This window comes from Mirounga leonina, unplaced genomic scaffold, assembly GCF_011800145.1.
Source record: "Mirounga leonina isolate KUSES-001 unplaced genomic scaffold, KU_Mleo_1.0 Mir_154, whole genome shotgun sequence".
In the NCBI taxonomy this organism is placed as follows: domain Eukaryota; kingdom Metazoa; phylum Chordata; class Mammalia; order Carnivora; family Phocidae; genus Mirounga; species Mirounga leonina.
The window spans coordinates 36741461-36762923 of NW_023270389.1; the positions used below are offsets into that span (position 1 = coordinate 36741461).

A 21463-nucleotide genomic window follows, 5' to 3' on the forward strand; every position below is an offset into this window, starting at 1 on the left:
AAGACCAAATGTTTTCTAAGCATTTAGTTTTACTGACACATTATATCTGGAGTCACTCTATAAGGAAAAATGCCTTTAAAAAAAAAAAGTTTTATTTATTTAAGTAATCTCTACATCCAATGTGGGGCTTGAACTCATGACCCAAGATCAAGAGTCACATGCCTCTATGACTGAGCCAGCCAGGTGCCCCCCAAAATGCCTTTTTTGCTCAGAAATCTCCATACACCTGTCACGTATGTTCCAATGAGGTATACAGAACAGGGAGTGGAGTTTACCTGGCAGCCTTGACAATAATTTCCGAGAAGCGTATTAAAAAAGTAAAAAATGGCCCAACTACGGATTGTTAAATAATGTTGAAGGATGACAATTGTATTGTTCCCCAAGTACACTCTGATGTTCAAGAATGTTACGGTGTTCTAAGAGTACCCCAGAGGCTCAGAGGCGTCACATGGGAAAGGCCAGTTACTGCCCTCCATGAAATTTACCTAAAATATGGTCAAAGTACTTCATATATACAGAAACTTAATTCAGATTTAGTACTTTTGAACTGTTAAATTTTTCCTTAAGTTGTTTATATTTTCAACTTGGGGTTTCCCTTAGAATTATGTTTCATTTCATTACTACCACCTCCAAATTTGCTTTGGTTTGATCTAAAATGGTCATTCAAGTGGTACTAGTGTTCTAGGATTTATATATATTGGGTATTTTCATAAGCTTCTACTGGCTGTATTATTTCTTTTAAAATAGAGAAATTAAAATACATGCAGTATTCTAAGTGGGATCTGATAAATTCTGAGCAGAATGGAATAATTAATTTTTGACTCTGACATGTATACTCTAGCTTATACTGAAAAAAACTAGCAACAGTACCAACTTGCCCAGCTACACCATAATCACCAGGTAATCATTTCAATTAAATTCTCTAAGAATGAGGGGGTGCTTTATTAAAAAAAAAAAAAAGTCAGCTGGGGCTAAGAAGAAAACAAATACTTTCTAAATAATATGAATCAAAATTGTACCGTATGGCTTAATAGAAAGGTTCTGGATAAATTATGCTTAATTGCAGGAAAAAATACATTCATTAATAGTTATTAAAATCTGCCTATGGATGAAGATAAGGCAACATTAAGCAAAACTACTATTTTTCAGTGAACTTGACAGTTTCCTGAGCACTTTTTCCTTTCTCTCTGGGCACCCACTCCCCACTTTAACCAGTCAATGCTGCTTAGTTTTTCTTGCCAGCTTCCCACATTAAAAGAGAAAGAGATTTGACCTCAGTTATTTATATTATTCACATTTGTATATATATGATTTCCAATGTTGCATTTAAAATCTCTTATTCTAATTGGAAACATCTCATCCTTGTTTAAAGCTTTAAAAATATAACCAAACAACTGGAGTGTCTGAACAAAAACCAATCTCTCTGACAACAGGAAAAAAAAAATGGGTAAGGAGTACCATGTTTGTTTAAATTTATTTTAATTTCAATGGTGTGATTCCTACCAGGAAAAATCCAAGATAAGCAATGAACAGTTTATTTTGGAATTGAGAAAACTGGAAGTAGGGGGAAGCTCCCCCAAACCCCAATCAAACCAAAAAACAATCCTTTTTTCCCTATCTCCCAGGGTGTACAGATGGCCTACAACAATACAGGAGGAGACCTACTCAACGTGAGGGTGATAGAGATTTATCCCTGGTTGCTGCCACAGTCATGGCCCACATCGCTTCTCATGAGCTTCTTGCAAACCCTCAAAACGATCCTGTTAACCAGATACCTCTTTCTCTCTGGCCCCTTTCATTTCCCCTCCTTTTCCCAGCTGAACACAAGTCCTTCCCTTTTCTTAACACTGGTTAGACAATAAACTCTTTTTATTAAATATCTTTAAAGAACAGCTTATCTCTTTCCCTGTCCCAAGACTCCTAGGATGTGTGTGTGTGTGTGTGTGTGTGTGTGAGTATGTATGTATAAATAAATAACTGGGCGTAATGTGTACTATAGTTAGTATTTTAGGATATGATTCTACATCATGATTTAATCTCTGCTAATCTAATATTTTAGAATTCTCTTCACTATTTCTATGTATGATAATAAAGTTTCTATAATCAAACGTATTTCTTGGGGCACCTGGCTGGCTCAGTCGGTTGGGTCATGAGCCTGGGGCTCTGGGATCGAGCCCCGCATCAGGCTCCCTGCTCTGCGGGGAGCCTGCTTCTCCCTCTCCCCACCCCTCAGGCTCTTTCTCACTATCTCTCTCTCTCTCAAATGAATAAATTCTTAAAACAAAAACAAAAAAACCCAATTTCTCAGAAGCTTCAATTTTATCAGTAGAAGTATTTTTCTGTATCAAGCTAACCATCTCACATCTTTCATCTACTATTTGATTTGGATCTCTCAATCGGGAGTCTTTAATCTTTTTTTAAATCCTTAATCTATTTTGAGACTAGATCGAAAGCTGTGAAACTTCTCTGCAGAAAACTGCAGACGTACACAATATTTTGCACAGAGATTGGGCTAGAAAACTCTCTGAGGCCAGACAGCAGCTGCACTTGTGCTGAGCATAACGCACAGAGAAGCTGAATCACTGTGTTTGGACCCTGAGGCCAACGAGGCAGTGTGTGTCCACCACACTCAAATAAAAAAATGTTTTAAATTAAAGTAACATCTGATTTTGAGGGGGAAAAAAAAATTCTCAGGTCCATCCAGGTTAAGAAACCCTACTTAAAGTGAATTTAAAGACCTTGAACTTACTCCTGTTAAAATAATTTTGCGAAAAATGGACATTGCTTTAATTTCTTAGATCCTTTATGATTCCATTCATTTTTTTCATCTATAAACTAAAACTGTTTTCTTTTTATTGGTTAAAAAAGAAAGGGTCAACTATAATAGAATGCTTATATAATTAGTGTTTCTTCCTTGTCTCAGTTCCTTTTGGGTATGATGTGCTAGGAAGATCTACATATATCCAATGCAAATACAATCTACATGCATCTAAAACTTTTAACCAAGAGTCAGTTATTTTGGGTTTGGGCACCAGAATTGAGTTTCATTTATAGATTACAATTTAAAAATTTACTGAAGGCTAGATAAGCTTCGTATATATGAAAATAAAACTGTTCCTGGAGAAATTCTGTCAGGGCCTAGCATACTGCCTTATACACAGTTAAGTGCTTAGTAAGTAAAATGGACAGCATACGTGGAATGGATGGAGTCAGTGCGGTCACACATGAACTTCACCATTTAGCAATGTAAGTCACATAGCAGAATCAACTGTAATTTTCTAGTTATTGCTTCCATACCAAAAACCCAAATTGTAATATTTAAGTTTTAAAACTTTAGTTTCAAATTATTCCAATGTTGTACTTCTATTTGTAAAACTATGATGGTTTATACATATGAAAACATGTACCTATTTACTCTCAATGAGTATGTAATTTGAGTAGTTTTCCTCTTGAATTGAGGGCTTTTGTGGCAATTGTGAACTTCTCGGGGACCAACTGCTCACTTTGTTGCTTGTTTTTTTAAATTAACATATAATGTATTATTTGTTTCACGGGTAAAGGTCTGTGATTCATCAGTCTTACACAACACCCACTTTGTAACTGAGTTGCCAGGAGTTGAGCTCTTTGACCAGGAAACAGAGTAAAATACAAATGGCTTATAAAGTGGTCAAATCTACCCAGGCTTCATCAGCATCGTGCTTTAATATAAAAACCTTTTTAAAAAGCAATCTAGGGGAGCCTGGGTGGCTCAGTCATTAAGCATCTGCCTTTGGCTCAGGTCATGATCCCAGGGTCCTGGGATCGAGCCCCACATTGGGCTCTCTGCTCCGTGGGAAGCCTGCTTCTCCCTCTCCCACACCCCCTGCTTGTGTTCCCTCTCTCACTGTGTGTCTCTCTCTGTCAAATAAGTAAATAAAATCTTTTTTAAAAAAATAAAAAATTTAAAAAATAAAAACCAATCTACATTAAAAAAATCTCAAGAAGCTGGTACAGAATATTCAATAAATGTTTTTGCTGTTGTTCATGCAAATGATATATTAAAATGTTAAATATTAAAACATTAAAAAATTTTAAAGTGTAAGTTTTAGCTAAATTCTCAATTTAATCATTTAGAAGATCTTATGTGACTCAATGATTTAAAAACAAATTCCACTTCTATTAATACAAATCTGCTTAGCCCAAATGAGCATATATTTATGCTTGATGTTCGCCTCTAATTACTTTTGCTCAGAGTGTCAGGCAATCAAGTAATCACAATGCCTCCAGAATGCCATTTTTAGAGACTTTTATCCTCAGTGAAAATAACTACTTCAAATGATATTTTCATATTAAAAAGTCAGCATAAGAATGATTTTGAGCCAACTATTTTCACTATTGATTAAAACGTAATATTAACACACTGTCTTGAGATAGTACTTTCTGTTGGGTATATGCTGGGTTACTAACACAAATTTCTTACCTGTAATGTACATGTGTGACTGTTGGTTTCCTATACCCAAGGATCCAGGTTTGAATATCTATGGGTTCAGCTTTGGGATAAGCTATAGTCGTATCTATTATCCACTGGAGGCCTTTTGATTTGCTCTCTGAGGACAAAGCAAAAAACAACTTAAAACTGGATCAATTTTTGTATTATATACAACAAATAATACAGTATAAGTAAAGCATATTGCTGTATCTTCTGCTTTATGAAAACAGATGAACTTTGGTGTCACTATTCTATATGATATACTTAGGATGATATCAAGCATTTCCTAATATGAAATTGCTGAATCTCAAACAAATGAACAAATAACAGAGCACTATTATTTATTGGATGTGCACCATTCAAGCATTCAATACAACAGTGCACTGTCAAGGTCTAATTTATATTTTATCACTCAAAAGTCAGAAGCTAAAGTATGACATCACAAAAGTAAAAAAACAGACTTCAAAATAAAACAAATCCATTCACCAAATACAATACAATACAATGCAAACACCAAGATTTGTGATACTTTGAAGACATTAATAAATACTGGAATAAGGCCCCAAATTAAGCATTTTATTGACACCGGATTGTCAGTTGCTGTTCTTATTTAACACAAAGAAAAATCCCCTCCCATTTTAGCTCTATGCAAATAAAACAGTAAAACTGTCCACTCTTTGGTAGGTATGACAGGTAATTACTATTTTAAGAGGCTGTGGGAAAGCTCTGTTTACTTTGGTTGTTGGCACGCTGCTTTTATTCCCAGCATGGAGTACAAAGTTGAACAAGAATCAAGAGGGGAATCCACACAGAGAATGCTGATAGCCAGTCTTGGGTGACAGTCTGCCCTTTATTTGAAGTATTTAAGAGAGCTCTAAAAAAATAAAACTTATTCTCAAACATAAGTCTAAATGTGTATTAAGAATCAATGATATTTTACTTTTGTACATCAATAACTAAAAAGTGACCTTAAGCTTTAAAAAATTTTAGAAATATTCTGAAGGGGAAAAATACTCATAGAAATAAATAAAAAAAATTTAAATAACCTATTGCTAAGGGAACAGAGTTTATGTAAAGAAACACATTTTAACAAGCTATCAGTGATGTTCATGCTGAAATGTTTAGGAGTAAAGTATAATGATGTCTGCAACTTACTTTGATTGCATTAAAAACAAACACGATGGACTAATGGATTGATAGAAGGATGGAAAAAGATACAATAAAGCAAATACAGTAAAATGTTAATTATAGAATCTAGTTAGTCAGCTAATGGATATTAACTATAAAATTCTTTCAACTTCTTATGTATGCTTGAAAATTTTTATAATAAAATTATTGGGAAAAATCACCAGAGTTCAGTTTAATATCTATTAAATCATACAATAAACAAAAAATACTAACCCTTTTAAATCCTTTTAAAATTAATCAGACACAATTTTGATATGTATATGGATTATATATTTTTTTAAAATTTTTTTTTTATAAGTAGGTTCCACACCCAGCGTGGGGCCCAATGTGGGGCCCAACCCACAACCCTGAGATCAAGACCTGAGCCAAGATCAAGTCAGATGCTCAACCAACTGAGCCACCTGGGCGCCCCAGTATATGGATCATATATTAAAACAGAGATGAAGGCATATTTGGAACACTAAATAGTAAATATGAACGCTAGAGAAAAAAAATACAAAATACCAAAACATAGAGAATAAAATGGTAAAATACAAGTGAAATTAGTTTTGGGGTATGTAACTTTCTAGAATTTCTTATAACTTTTCCTAAGCCCCTAGAATAAAAATTCTAACCAAGGTAAGATAAATAATAAACTACTTTGCTTTTTTTATAAAAAGAAATCGTTTCTCTCCAAGAGAAAAAACATTTTCTTCATGATTGTGTGATCAATATCACAACAGCCCCTACCCTTGCGATCTAGGGTATCATTGACTGGGCAAAACTGTTTAAAAAAACAGCAGTCTTTATTAGTGCAACTAATCCTATTTGGAAGATCTTTGCCTTCAAGCTTTGGCTTGGCTGACATTGCCACTGTGTCTGTCTGAAGCTATTCTGAACTTTCCTTTTCTATTAAAAGACTCTTTCAATTTGTCTTTTTAATAGATGATGAAAGATTAAGAGAGCTGACTGCCAAGCAGCTGCTTAAAAAAAAAAAAAATGAAAGGAAAACTCAGTGCAGTCCTACAGGCATTATCTCTATGTCTGGTCCTAACCATCATTAAAAACACTATTTCTGAGGGCCAATCATTTCCATTTTTATTTTATCTAAAGAATATATTTTTTTAAATAGCAAAATACTACTGAGGAAACAGGCCTAGTGGGTTTCTTTCAGTCTTTTAATTTATCATTTATCATCCAATTTCACAGTGTCTCAGATAAATTCAAAAGAGTCTTCATGCTATTGGCACAATTCTGCAAACCTTCACAGTTCTCCAGGCTATCTCCAAAACAGTTGCATCTTTGAGTATGGTTTGCTTTTTCCTGGCTGTAAAAGTAATACATACTCATTATTTTTTAAAAAAATCAGAAGTATTCAGAAATGGGGGGAGATCATCCATAATGTTACCACTCAGAGAGGCAATCACTGCTGACATTTGGGATCTTTCCTTTCACTCATTTTCCACTGCTTATTGTTGACATATTTGAGCTCACAACAGTTTCACAAGAGTTGTATGTTCTTCCACTCCATGAACATGATAGAGCATAAGCACTTTCCAAGACATAAAAATTCTCTATAAACATCATTTGTAATGGCTGTGTTGTACTGTGTTGGATGGATATTTGATAATTACTTGTCTCTTCTCCCTTCTGGCTATTTCCAATTTTTTGCTATTAAAAATAATTGTGGGGCGCCTGGGTGGCTCAGTTGGTTAAGCGACTGCCTTCGGCTCGGGTCATGATCCTGGAGTCCCGGGATCGAGTCCCACATCGGGCTCCCTGCTCGGCAGGGGGTCTGCTTCTCCCTCTGCCCTCTTCCCTCTCGTGCTCTCTGTCTCTCATTCTCTCTCAAATAAAAAAATAAAATCTTTAAAAAAAAAATTGTGAAAATAATGAATAAATAGATAAATAAATAAAAATAATGCTGTGATAAACCTCTTTACCATGTATGTCTTATTATTTCCTTTTGATAAGTATTATTTGTAGTGGAATAATGGAGTCATTTATCAACACCTGAAGGCTCTTAATAAACACTGTCAAACTGCATTAAGTTCATACTCTGTATTAAAAGCAAACCAAAAAAACTTTCTAAATTTGATAAATGAAAAAAATATACATTATTACAATTTGCATTTGCATATCTATGATTAGTTTTTCAAATTAGTGATTTCTATTCCTGTACCTCTAAGCTAGCAATTCCACTGCTAGGAATCTATACTCCAGACTATACTTCCACAAATATATGAAGATATTTATAGGAATGTTTACTACAGTGGGAATGGCCAAGAGTAAAGGTAGGTGGGGTAAGGGAAAGCCACCTTTGACTTTATGCATTTTGCATTATTCGAATAAATTATTGTAAGCATGAACTAACTTCTGTAAATAGAAACATTAAAAAATTAAATTTGCATCTTCTCCCTATTATTTCTGTTTGACAAAAATTATAAATATAAAAAAGAACAATAATGTTATCTTTCGGAACTCCAGAGAATCCGGAGTTCCGACAAAAGAAAAAGTGCTAAAAGCCATCATACCTAATTCTTTAGCATCTCCTCCTGCGGGACTTCCATTTTCCTGTCGTGCGACAAGTGCACTCAAGATAATGTTTGTTGCTCCAATCCTTGGCAGAGTGACATGTGTAAGAAATGGCAAGTTATTTTTTTTGGCAAATGCTTGACTTGTTTCTCGCCTCTTCCTGAGGAAGCCCCCTTCTGGAAACAAAACAATCCATTTTCGATCTCTGTTCCTATAATTCTCTTCTAGGTGCTTTTTGAGAAGAAGAAGCTGCTGGTCACGATGAGATTTTCCCTAAGAAGGCAGACACACATATAATAAGAATAGGCACATTTGATATTAAAATACCATAAAATTAAATAGAAATAACAGCTTCTAAAGTAAATCCCACTCATAGACTAGAAGAGCAATTTCCCCCCATGTACTTCCCCCTTTGACCACAGTGGTGAAAAGAAGTGATTAGCACTTACATGACATTAGCACTCCAGAAGCAAAAAAAAAAAAAAAATTGCTCTAATTGCCCCTGAGAGTCTACTCATCAGTTCAGTGACTACTGAAGCCTTGCATTGGAACCTCAGGAGAAAGTGAGCACTCAGTGCCTACTACTTGGCAGGCACGGTCCTACATGCTGGAGATAGAAAAGTAGGTAAGAGACCCTCATGGAGCTTACCTGAGTGGAAAAGAGAAAACTAAAAAGTGTAAATTCAGACAGTGATGTGTTAGGAAGAGAAAGAGGATAGAGAAGGTCAATGAGGTCAGGAAGAATAGCCCCAGTGAGCTGGTAATGGGAGGGAACCAGTCAAGTGGAAAGGAGAGGCAGAGCTCTCCAGGTGACAAGAACAGAAAGGACAAAGGCCCTGAGATGGATGTTCCAAGAGCAGTACCAAGGCCAGTGTGGCTGATGTGTAAGGAGTGAGGAAGACAGTGGTAGGAGAGGAAATTGCAGAGAGAGGTGGGGGACAGAGAGGAAAGGCCTTGAACTTGGTAAGTAGTTTGGGATGAGAAGTCAATGGGTGGTTTTGAACAAGGGAGGGTCATGCTCTTATTTACATAAAAAAAAAAAAAATCTGCTGGCTCCAGTGACAGACTCCAGCAGATAAGTCAGGAGACTATTTTAAGTCCAGGCAAGGGGGTGTGATGAGATCGGACTATGGTGTATTGATGAAAAGTGGATACATTCAGGAGAGTCTGAAAGTAGAGCAAACAGGCCATTCTAATGGACTGGACCTTAGTGTGAGGAAAAGAGAAGAAAGAGGATGACTTGGAGACTGAAAGAAGAATCCAGAAAAATTTGTAGGAAAGCCCAAAACCCACAAATATTACAAAGGTTCTTCCTTTCAGTATAGTCGATTCACTAATAATTTTCCAGCCAACACAATTACAGAAGGCCCCAAAATAATTTGTATGCATTCAGTCTTTAAAGTACTCCAATGCAAAACAAGTAAAACATTTTCTTATTTTACTGAATTGAACTGATCATGATTAAGCTTTATTTATTAAGTTCCCAAGACTGCATGTAAAATATTTTTATATTCTTGGAAATATCTAGTAGTAAAGTCCAACAGACTTTCTTTAAAAATAATACTTTTTCTCTCTCCCCTCCCCTCATGTTACAGATTTTTATTACTATCTATCAGGGGGGAAAAAGGTTGCTCTTTAGAAATGAACTTGCAATATTTCTGATAATTTTGAAATATAATCTTTAAGTATGTAAAACTTTACATTGCAATAAAAAGGAAAATGTTTCGGAGTACATTATTTTCTACACTTACCTCCTCAAAGTACATTGATCATTTAGTATAATTTAGTGATGCCTGAGGATCATCAACAGGGTCAATTGTTATAACTGTGATAATTTCCTCAGACTCTCATGATGGAGAGGGCTCTGCATTCCCCTAGGCTGCTAAGGTGCAATGGTTGCTTCTGCTTCTTCCCCTCCAGTGGTACTCAAAGTATTATGCTAATTTCCTTGTTAAGTTGTTCCGATCACTGTTTATTTTGTCTCAACCTTGTGGCCAATCCCCATTGCCACTTTCTCCTGAGGTTCCAGTGCAATGCTTTCATTCATCTTTCTGTTCAGAAGAACCAAGAGTATTTCCAGAAGAAACTAGATCATTGCACAGCATGTGAAAAACAAAATGTTCTGTACATAAAAGTGTCTGGAGTAAAGTATATGTGTTTTGTGACACCTACAGACACCTTAGAAGTTTCTCTATACGCTTCCAGCTTATTTCTGAATTTGTGATTCTCAGATGAGGCCTAATCAGATTCACCAGTTATTCATTAAGTACTTATATGTGCAAGGCTGAAGCTGCTAAATATATAAATATCAGATAAGTGCGGCATTATCATACGTAAAAACTCTTGCGTATCTTATTTCAGTTTTTGAGAAAATCAAGCATATGATACCAGTAGCATACCAGGGAAATACCATAATGTAGTGTTGACTTGGTAAGAGGGTATGATTCTTCCTCCTACACTAACTAAACTTACCCCTGATCCTTGGGAACCATTCTCAATCTACTTTCCTCTTATCAAACTCATACTTATTCTTCTCTAAAGTTTTTCTGAGTTCATAAAAATCTGATGGAGTCACTTTTCCTACTATGAATTCCCAAAATACGTTCTTCTGCCTTTCTTTCTTTCTCCCTTTCTTTCTTCCTTTCCTTCCTTCCTTCCTTCCTCTTTCTTTCTTCCTTTCCTTTCCTTTTCTATCTTTCTGTCTACCTTTCTATCTACCTACCTACCTACCCACCTACTGGCAATTTAGATACCTTCTCTATCATGTAACAGTGACTTGTCAATAAAAATAACAGTGAAAATACAGATGATGATGATAGTGGTAATCATGATAAAAATGATGAAGAGGGGAGCAGGCACTGTTCTGAGTGTATTATTTCATTTAACCCCACCCTATGAGGGCAGTACCTCTTATTCTCATCTGAAAAATCAGAAAACTTGGAAAGTTTAAATAACTTGCCTGATTCACATAGCTAAGAAGCAGAAGAGCTGAGAATGTGGCAGGTGCTTGATAAATCTTTACTAAACATTGTACTGTTTAGATGGGATGAGGAGGGTAGAGATTAGAATATTTGCAATGTCACCATTTTACTGCTTGAGCATATAAATGTTGAAATTCAGATTGAAATAAATGTTTCAGAGAACAAAGATTCAGAGGAAGAGCTCCCTGAGATACCAGAGCTCTCTCTATTATAATTGGTTTGGGTATGCCTATGTTTATAATAAAGGATCACTTTGATCAGGCTTTCACTGTGAAAAAGGAATGCTCATTACTCACCTGTCTTATAAAGAAGTCTCCGTGAATTAGAGAAACAATTCCAAAGTTTGTGTACTTAAAAATATGATCCATCAACCACATCATTTGAGCAACAACCTAAAATATTTAAAAGCAAGAAATAATTACATGTTAAGTAGAAGAAACCTGCTATAGTCTAGCCAGGGCTCTAAGTTTTAAATATAACCATCTAAGCATCCTCTTAATTAACCTAAATATTTTAAATCTGGTGTTTATTTCTACAATTAAAGCACCAAGTCTCCATGAAAAATTACTGGTCTTGATTCCAAGTCTTGAAATCCCAGGTCTGAGGGATATATATTGCGGTGTAACAAGTAAAACTGAATTAACTTCTTAAATTTGGACTTAATGATTCCAAATTTGTTCTACCCTAAACAAAGTCTCTGGTAATTCTTATATAACTTGTAAAATTATTTTGAAACAATAAAATGAAGTCATCAAATGAGGGCTATAAGTTTAATTAATAAGCACTAAAGCTTTATAAAAATGTGACTTTACCTTAATGGCTAAAATATTAAAAATTATAAATTATAAATGTAAAACTATAAAATTTTATAAAAGTACAAAAATGTCCAAAATAAAAGAACATTCAAAATTCATTTCATAAAATGATTTATGCATTAGATTATGTTAAGAATATTTGTTAGTTTATGCAAGGCCATACTCTTTGCCAGCATAAAAATATTTATAGCACCTCAGTTCTTAAACACAGAAATAGTATCCCTTGCTGATTAAAAAAAAAAAAGTAATACTCATTTTAGAGCAAGACTTTATTTCAAACAAATTTCAAAATTAAAAGTAAGTGTAAATAGGGGTCTAATTAATAAGCCAGTTAATTGTTCCTCCCTGCTGAGGAAATGGCATTCCTCATTATAATCCTTAAATAAATTCATTAAAAGCTACAGCCTCAATTAAGAATGCAATAGAGCTCTACTTTGGTTTCTATGGGAATAACACATGTAAACTTCATCTCGAAGCACCAAATTATATGAACTTACATATTAGGAAAAAAATAAGCACTGACATCGCTGGTGCTTTTACAAAAACATTATAAAAGCTGACAAATAATATAATATTAAAGCTTATGCCTTAATTTTTCAGCATCACTATATAGTTCAACTACACAACTCCTAGTCCATCAGCTTTACTATGTTAAATCCCTTTAAAAAATAAAAATACATGCCCAGTGAAGAAGTGATTCCCCAAGGCAATTAATACAGAATAAAATGATTGCCAACATCTCATTTTTCAGTCTTGTTTTGCTTTGTAATGATGATTACTTTGTTTAAATAAATTGAGATTTGAACTAAATGGAATTTGCTGTAAAGTGTCCCAAGGAACAAAACAAAAAGCAAGTCGCTTCAACCTATAAAATACTTGAGCTTTATACACAGTATGAAGTTTAGTGGCAATTTATTGGTTTCTGGGTTTAAAATACCAATGCTAAAGCCACTAGTTTTTATGTTTAACCTTACATTTACAGTGGATTTATCTCTTCAGTTAGAAGGGTCACCTAAAACAAATCCATTCGTAAGGCAGCCAAGCTATCTTCTGAGATTTGTATGCATAATTCTGTCCCAACTTATTTTAGGGGAAATGTTACAAGTCAATAAATGTTTATTATATGTCTAATAAAGTTCTTTTGACAGAAATAAAAATTCTTAGTTTTATCATCATTTGTCATAAAAGGGTATGACTCAATTCACAGATACTTATTTAAAAGGTACCAGCACATTTGGAAAATACAATGAATCCTTTGTTTCATATTCCTCAAAAGCGGGCCAGTAAACACCAGCTGCCTGAAGCAACTCTCAGTGTTTCATAGGTCTGTCACTCAGAGCTCTGTTAGGTAATTCCAAGAAACAGAATTGGCCCACGTCAATTAGTCTTTATCTGGAAGCATGGGTTTTCTACATATCAAAAAATCTAGAGAGGCTTACATGAAGGACTACGTTCTTCATATCCTTCTGAAAGTATAGTTAAGTCAATGGTTCTCCTGTTTAAAGGACAATTTGGGTTGTCACAAAGGGTAGGTAGGGCGTGCTACCAGCATTTAGTGGGTAGCAGTCAGGTATGGAAAACATCCAGCAATGCCCAGGACAGTTCAGGAAAACAGTGTTGTCCTACCAATGGGCCAACGGGACCCCCGCTAACACTGAAGGGTGCTACAAGAAGTCTCCTGAATTCCAAAAGCTATGTTACACTCACATATTGCCATTAAACTAATATTTTTTAATTGGCCCACAATTTAGCATTAGCCTTCTTTCTTTGAATGTACCCACGGAGTGTGCAATAAGTCAAGTAAACATTCTTACTGGTAAATATAAATTAGTATTGGGCGCCTGGGTGGCTCAGTCGTTAAGCGTCTGCCTTCGGCTCAAGTCATGATCCCAGGGTCCTGGGATCGAGTCCCGCATCGGGCTCCCTGCTCGGCAGGAAGCCTGCTTCTCCCTCTCCCACTCCCCCTTGCTTGTGTTCCTGCTCTCGCTATCTCTCTCTCTGTCAAATAAATAAATAAAATCTTTAAAATATATATATATATATATATATATAAATTAGTATTGCCCTATTGATATTAGGCAGGAGGGAGAGATTATGATGCTTCCAGCTTTATATTTCTCAATTACTCCTTTATGAAAGAAGACAAAAAAATTCCTCAAGATTTCAAATTATTCACTAATATCAGATCATAATAAAAATGTTTAGTATAACTCATCTGAAAATAAAAACAAAATTACTCTGGACAGAAAAATGAACCTAAGTCATACTAACAGAAATCTTTTTACAAAAGCAAACAAATAAGACAAATTTTCTTTTGTCCACATAATTGGTGAATTTCAGATTACCTAATATTCTAGTTAATACAGTTATCATCCATGCCAAACTTGGGTGAGAGTGATTAAGTTAGGCATATTTATACTGACCATTGTAATCATTCTTTGAAATTCAAAAACCAATTAAGGACGCTGTAAACCCTCAGAAAAATCACTATGAATGTAATGACCATATCAGTAAGAATAAAAATGTTAATTGGGGATTCTCTTTGATGAAAACTAAATAAACTAGGCTTTACAAAATTTTAACATCATCACAAGTAATAAATATTATTATAAGTGCAAATACATTTATACAGTGATACTCTTTTAACAGTTCAAGATTCTGAATATAAGAAAGGATTGAATTTATTCCACATTCCAGCAAGATTATGCCTCTGCTTTTCAGATAAACATGAAAAACAGATTCTACAATAGTCAAGCATATTTTACTTTACTCTCACTTCATTTTCTGACCCCTCACCCTGACCTACTGAATCAAAATCTCTAGGAACTAAACATACCAGGCTTAGTTTGCTTTGGTGCTCTGGCCAAGACTGTTTCACTAAGGAAGAAGGCCCTTGCTTCACCACTCTAACTAGGCCAAGTTTATGTCCTTTCCCTTCTACAAAGTTTTCTATACCTGTCATACATGGGGAGCTCACCCTCCACTAAATACCTTTCACTTTGCAATTAAGTACTGTTCACTACACTTTCCTTCCATCAATGTTGGACTGTTAGCTCCTTTGAGAGGACAGTATCTTACAGGATGGTGTTCAATCCTTACAGTCACTGACCATGAATATGAAGCACTTAATAAACATCTATGGGTTTGTTTATTTTATTTTATTTTATTTATTTGACAGAGAGAGAGAGAGACAGCAAGAGAGGGAACACAAGCAGGGGGAGTGGGAGAGGGAGAAGCAGGCTTCCTGCAGAGCAGGGAGCCCGATGCGGGGCTCGATCCCAGCACCCTGGGATCATGACCTGAGCCGAAGGCAGACGCTTAACGACTGAGCCACCCAGGCACCCCTATGGGTTTGTTTCTTTACTATTACGATAAATACTAACTCCATTAATTTATACACTTTCTATTTAGTTTTCTATGAACACAACCTCTTTAAGTTCTAAGGTGATAATTCTTTTAATGCTAATTTATTACTTATTACTTTAATGTTAATTTATAACATAAATTTATTATATAAATTCAAAACTGAATTTATTTTAAACCCACCCAGTTGATAGATGTATTTTAGTTACCAACAGAAGCCATGTAAAACCAACGGTTCATACATAGCCTAGTAACACTTAATAAAATGGGCCTAATATCTTTCCTTTCAATTTGCTTTATAAAGGAAATCCAAAATATTTACGTTTTTTTTTTCTTCTGGATAAAGAGCCCCAAGATCATCTAATTCACTGACCAACTAAACTCTTCTATCTTAAACAATACTGCTTTTTGTGTCTGTATTTTTCAAACTAGTAACCCACCAATTCACCTCAAGACAGCCCCCAATCTGAACATCTTAACTCTGATTTTGCCTCAATTACTTTTTTAAATAGCTCTATGGAGATATCATCCACATTATTTTCCAGTTACTTTTTTGAAAGTCTCCACATTCCTGTCCTGGAGTTGGAATTATACTTAGAATTATGTATATATATTTTTTAATTTTTCTCAATTTTCAGGAAAAGTAGAGATATTAAAGTTTACGTTCCAAACCGTAGTATGATACTTGAATAGATTCTTCATTAACCTCCCCCTCCTGCTGTCTACATCTGCCTTCAGGATGCTTACCAGTCCTTTGTCCTGGAGACACATCATCAGAGTGCATACATCTCCTGTTGCCTGATGATTGACCAACATTACTGCTTCATCTTGTGAAACTGCTTTAATATCGTCCCCCCATTCCATCACTGGAAGAATAAAAAAGCTGTCACTTTAGAGATTTTACATTATAGAAACCTTATATTAGACAAACTGGTGTACATGATAGATCACTTAACTAAAACTTTGAAAGTCTGAACTAAGTTAACTTCCAATAAGTATCAGGCTGTCGATATAATATTGTATAAAGCCCCCAAATATCCATTAAAATGTAAAAATGGTCATCCTTTGATCGAGAAGTTCTACTTCTTAGAATTTATCCTGCAGAAACATTTGTCCAAATAGGCAAAGATAGATGCATAAAGGATATTTATTGGAACTTAAATATTCACCAATAGGGGAGTAGATAAGAAAGTTATGCTATAATGGAAGAGTATAAATCCACTGAAAGAATAGACAGTATCTCTATACACTAATGCAAAAAGGACTTATCAAGGAAATAAAGCAAATCACAAAACAATATATATAGTGTGATTCCACCTTTTTAAAGAAGGAATAAAATTTATGTCATTTAATACAATAAAAAAAGTCTAGGGGAATGAATTCTGAACTATTGATATTGATCATGATTAGGACAAGGTTTCCAGAGCCCCTCAAATTCTACCTTATAATAAAATGTGAAAACATTTCAAATATATGCAAGTATTTTCACTTTTAAATAAGAAAACTAATAAAGATGTTACACTTATTAAGAACCTCCAGACGAAAAGTCATTGTACTGTATGTACATTGTATGTACACTCTAAGGAAAACACTGGTATCTCCATGTAGTTATGCCTCATTTTACAGTAAATCTACTTCACAGAAAAAAGATAATTGAGCATCAGTTTTGAACATCAGGATTCTACAAGACAAAGGTTCCAGGGTTCCTCAAATGTCTGACATGAATTATGAGAGGCTGATTATACATTAGTATTCACTCCTCTCATGCACGGCTAAAGGCAAAGAAGTCAACCCGCCTGCCTGTAAGAGTTCTGGATGCAATAGGCATGGGGAGATGTGGAGCTCACCTGCTCTGCCTCCTCCAGCCTCCCTCCTTCTCCAGCCACCCTCCACTGTCCCCCCAACATAGTGGAGCTCCTCATAAGAGTTCATGTGAGAAAATGGGTCTGCTAATTGTTTCTTTCTGTTAAAACCCATTTAAGCAAGGTATCTATTTATTGATTTTAAAGACCTTAAAATTTGTATTAAGGAAATTTTCAGCTGGGCTAAACCTAGTCTTAAGTTGTGGGACCGCTTTGCAAAGTGAGGTATTCTAATCATTACCAACACTCAAATGTTATTACCAACACTCAAATAGCTTATACTGTATGGGAAATTTTTTATTTTAGTTTTTTTAAATGAATGCAGCATAAAACTACACTAAAAGGATGTCAAATAATCCTTAAGGAATAGAGGTAGAACACTGGGAGAGAACCCAGCCCAGCCCCTTGAAAAAGGCAGCAGCACCGACTTTCCTTCCAGTGGCCTTTCCTTCCCCAAGTTCCCAACTCAGCTCAGCTGACAAGCTAACTACTGAAACATATTTAAACAGCTTCTATATCATACACTGCTGTGGGGAGTATGAATTGGTACAATGTGGGAAGTCAGTCTGGCAATATATATCAAAACTGAGAAATGCAGAAATCTTTTTATCCAGAAATTCTACTTCTAGGAATTCAACTTACAGATATACTTATTTATGTGCAGACTGACACATATGCAAAACTAGTTATCACAGCCTTATTTGTAAGAGCAAAGAGGAAGGGGCGCCTGGGTGGCACAGTTGGTTAAGTGACCGACTCTTGGTTTTGGCTCCAGTCATGATCTCATGGTCTTGAGGTCAAGCCCTGTGTCAGGCTCTAGGCCCAGCTTGGAGTCTGCTTAAGATCCTCTCTCCCTTTCACTCTGTCCCTCCCTCCCTTTCGTGCTCTTTCTCTCTAAAACAAATAAATAAATCTTTAAAAAAAAAAAAAAAAAAAGGAGGAAAGAGGAAAACAACTCAAAAGGGAGACTAGCTCAAATTCATAGAAATTGAAAAACAATGATGGTTTCCAGGAGGGGGAAATGGGAGGGTGCTATTCAATTAGTAGAGAGTTTCAGTTTTGCAAGATGAAAAAGTTCTGGAGATTGGTTACACAATAATGTGAATATACTTAACAATGCTGAACTGTACACTTAAAAATGGTTAAGATGAGGGATGCCTGGGTGGCTCAGTCAGTTGAGTGATTGACTTTGGTTTCAGCTCAGGTCACAATCGCATGGGTTGTGGGAACAAGCGCCCCCCGCCCCGCCGCCCCGTGGGGCTCCATGCTGCTTGAGATTCTCTCTCTCCCTCTTCCTTTGCCCCTCCCCTGTTCATGTGTGCTCTCTCTCAAATTTTTAAAAAATCTTTAAAAAAATGGTTAAGATGATAAGTTTTGTGTTATGTATATTTCATCACAATTAAGAATTAAAAAGGGAGACTAGTTAAATTATATCTATGTAAAGGAATATTATGTAATCATATCATTTGTATACCAGTATGGAACAATATACTATAAGTAACAACAGCAAAATGCAGAATAGTGTGTCAGGGATGCCACCAGTTGGGTTTTAAAAATGATGGAGGGAGGGGCACCTGGGTGACTCAGTCGGTTAAGCATCCGACTCTTGATTTCCGCTCAGATCAATATCTCAGGGTCATGAGATCTTGATTTCAGCTCAGATCAAGATCTCAGGCTCATGAGATCAAGCCCCACTTCAGGCTTGCACTGGGCACTGGGCGTGGAGCCTGCTTAAGATTCCCTCCCTCCCAGGGTGCCTGGGTGGCTGAGTCGATTAAGTGGCTACCTTCAGCTCAGGTCATAATCCTGGGGTCCTGGGATCGAGCCCCGAATCGGGCTTCCCTGCTCATCAGGGAGTCTGCTTCTCCCTATGCCCCTCCACTCACTCACGTGCGCTCTCTCTCTCTCAAATAAAATCTTAAAAAAAAGATTCTCTCCCTTCCTCTCCCTCTGCCCCTCCCCCCACCCCACGCATACCATCTCTTTCTCAAAAAATATAATAAAGTAAAAAGAATGGAGGGGGATATATTTGCTAAATAAAAATTCCCCCATCATGCCTCTGTTGACAATCCTTCAACAGAGACAGAAAGACACACACACACACACACACACACACTATTCTTTCATTAATTCATTCCTCATTCAGTAAGCCAGCACCAGGCACTGTTAGGTGTTGTGGATATAAAATGAAAAAATCAGTTGCATTTCTATACACTAAAAATGAGACAGAAGAAAGAGAAATTAAGGAGTCGATCCCATTTACAACTGTACCAAAAACCATAAGATACCTACGAATAAACCTAACCAAAGAAGCAAAGGATCTGTACTCAGAAAACTATAGAACACTCATGAAAGAAATTGAGGAAGACACAAAGAAATGGAAAAACATTCCATGCTCATGGACTGGAAGAACAAATATTAAATGTCTATGCTACCTAGAGCAATCTATACATTCAATGCAATCCCTATCAAAATACCATCAATTTTTTTCTTCCACAGAGCTGGAACAAATAATCCTAAAATTTGTATGGAAACAGAAAGACCCCAAATAGCCAGAGGAATGTTAAAAAGGAAAACCAAAGCTGGTGGCATCACAATCCAGACTTCAAGCTCTATTACAAAGCTGTCAACATCAAGACAGTATGGTACTGGCACAAAAACAGACACATAGATCAATGGAACAGAATAGAGAGCCCAGAAATGGACCCTCAACTCTATGGTCAACTAATCTTCGACAAAGCAGGAAAGAATGTCCAATGGAAAAAAGACAGTCTCTTCAACAAATGGTGCTGGGAAAATTGGACAGCCACATGCAGAAGAATGAAACCGGACCATTTCCTTACACCATACACAGAAATAGACTCAAAATAGATGAAAGACCTAACTGTGAGACAGGAATCCATCAAAATCCTAGAGGAGAACACAGGCAGCAACCTCTGTGACCTTGGCCGCAGCAACTTCTTGCTAGACACGTCTCCAAAGGCAAGGGAAAAAAGACAAAAATGAACTATTGTGACTTCATCAAGATAAAAAACTTTTACACAGCAAAGGAAACAGTTGACAAAACCAAAAGACAATCCACAGAACGGGAGAAAATATTTGCAAATGTCTTATCAGATAAAGGGCTAGTATCCAAAATCTAAGAACTTATCAAACTCAACACCCAAGAACAAATAACCCAATCAAGAAATGGGCAGATGACATGGGCAGACAGGTCTCCAAAGAAGACATACAGATGGCCAACAGACACATGAAAAAGTGCTCAACATCACTTGGCATCAGGGAAATCCAAATCAAAACCTCAATGAGATACCACCTCATACCAGTCAGAATGGCTAAAATTAACAAGTCAGGAAACGACAGATGTTGACAAGGATGTGGAGAAAGGGGAACCCTCCTACACTATTGGTGGGAATGCAAGCTGGTGTAGCCAGTCTGGAAAACAGTATGGAGGTTCCTCAAGAAGTTAAAAATAGAGCTACCCTATGACCCAGCAATTGCACTACTGGGCATTTACCCCAAAGATATAAATGTAGTGATCCAAAGGGCACCTGAACCCCAATGTTTATAGCAGCAATGTCCACAACAGCCAAACTATGGAGGGAGTCCAGATTTCCACTGACAGATAAATGGATAAAGAAGATGTGGTATATATACATTACTCACTCATCAAAAAAATGAAATCTTGCCATTTGCAACAACATGGATGGAACTAGAGGGTATTATGCTAAGCAAAATAAGTTAATCAAAGAAAGACAATTATCATATGATCTCACTCATATGTGGAATTTAAGAAACAAAAGAGAGGAGCATAGGGGAAAAGAGGAAAAAATAAAACAAAACGAAATCAGAGAGGGAGACAAACGATAAGAGACTCTTCATCATAGGAAACAAACTGAGGATTGCTGGGGGGATAGGGTAACTGGGAGATGGACATTAAGGAGGGCACGTGATGTAATGAGCACGGGGTATTATATAAGATTGATGAATCACTGACCTCTACTTCTGAAACTAATAATACATTTTATGTTAATTGAACTTAAATTTAAAAAAGGGAAAAAAGGAAAATAAAATAAAAAGATCAAAAGTATTATTCTAATAGCAGTTAAAACATTCAAAAGTCTAGGTTGGTTCTATAAATACTGAGCTATTAAGAGGTAATGTGGAAAGTCTTCTGGCTCCACATCTATATAAACAGAGGTTTCATAACCAAATATTCCTCTAATGCAATTTCTGCCACATGAATGGAAAATGCTAGATACCTAAGTCTAT

General features: G+C 36.0%; 1 protein-coding gene across 2 annotated transcripts in view; it reads right to left on the reverse strand.

The window, feature by feature from the left end:
- Window positions 1–21463, reverse strand: part of LPGAT1 (lysophosphatidylglycerol acyltransferase 1) — a 122725-nt gene that overhangs the window by 30144 nt on the left and 71118 nt on the right. For both annotated transcript variants that reach the window (XM_035010494.1, XM_035010493.1), the window contains exons 3-6: window positions 16077–16195; window positions 11448–11543; window positions 8170–8443; window positions 4460–4586 (exon numbers count right to left, since the gene is read on the reverse strand). In XM_035010494.1, coding sequence (XP_034866385.1) covers window positions 4460–4586; window positions 8170–8443; window positions 11448–11543; window positions 16077–16195 — 616 coding nt within the window. The remainder of the gene's footprint in view (window positions 1–4459; window positions 4587–8169; window positions 8444–11447; window positions 11544–16076; window positions 16196–21463) is intronic.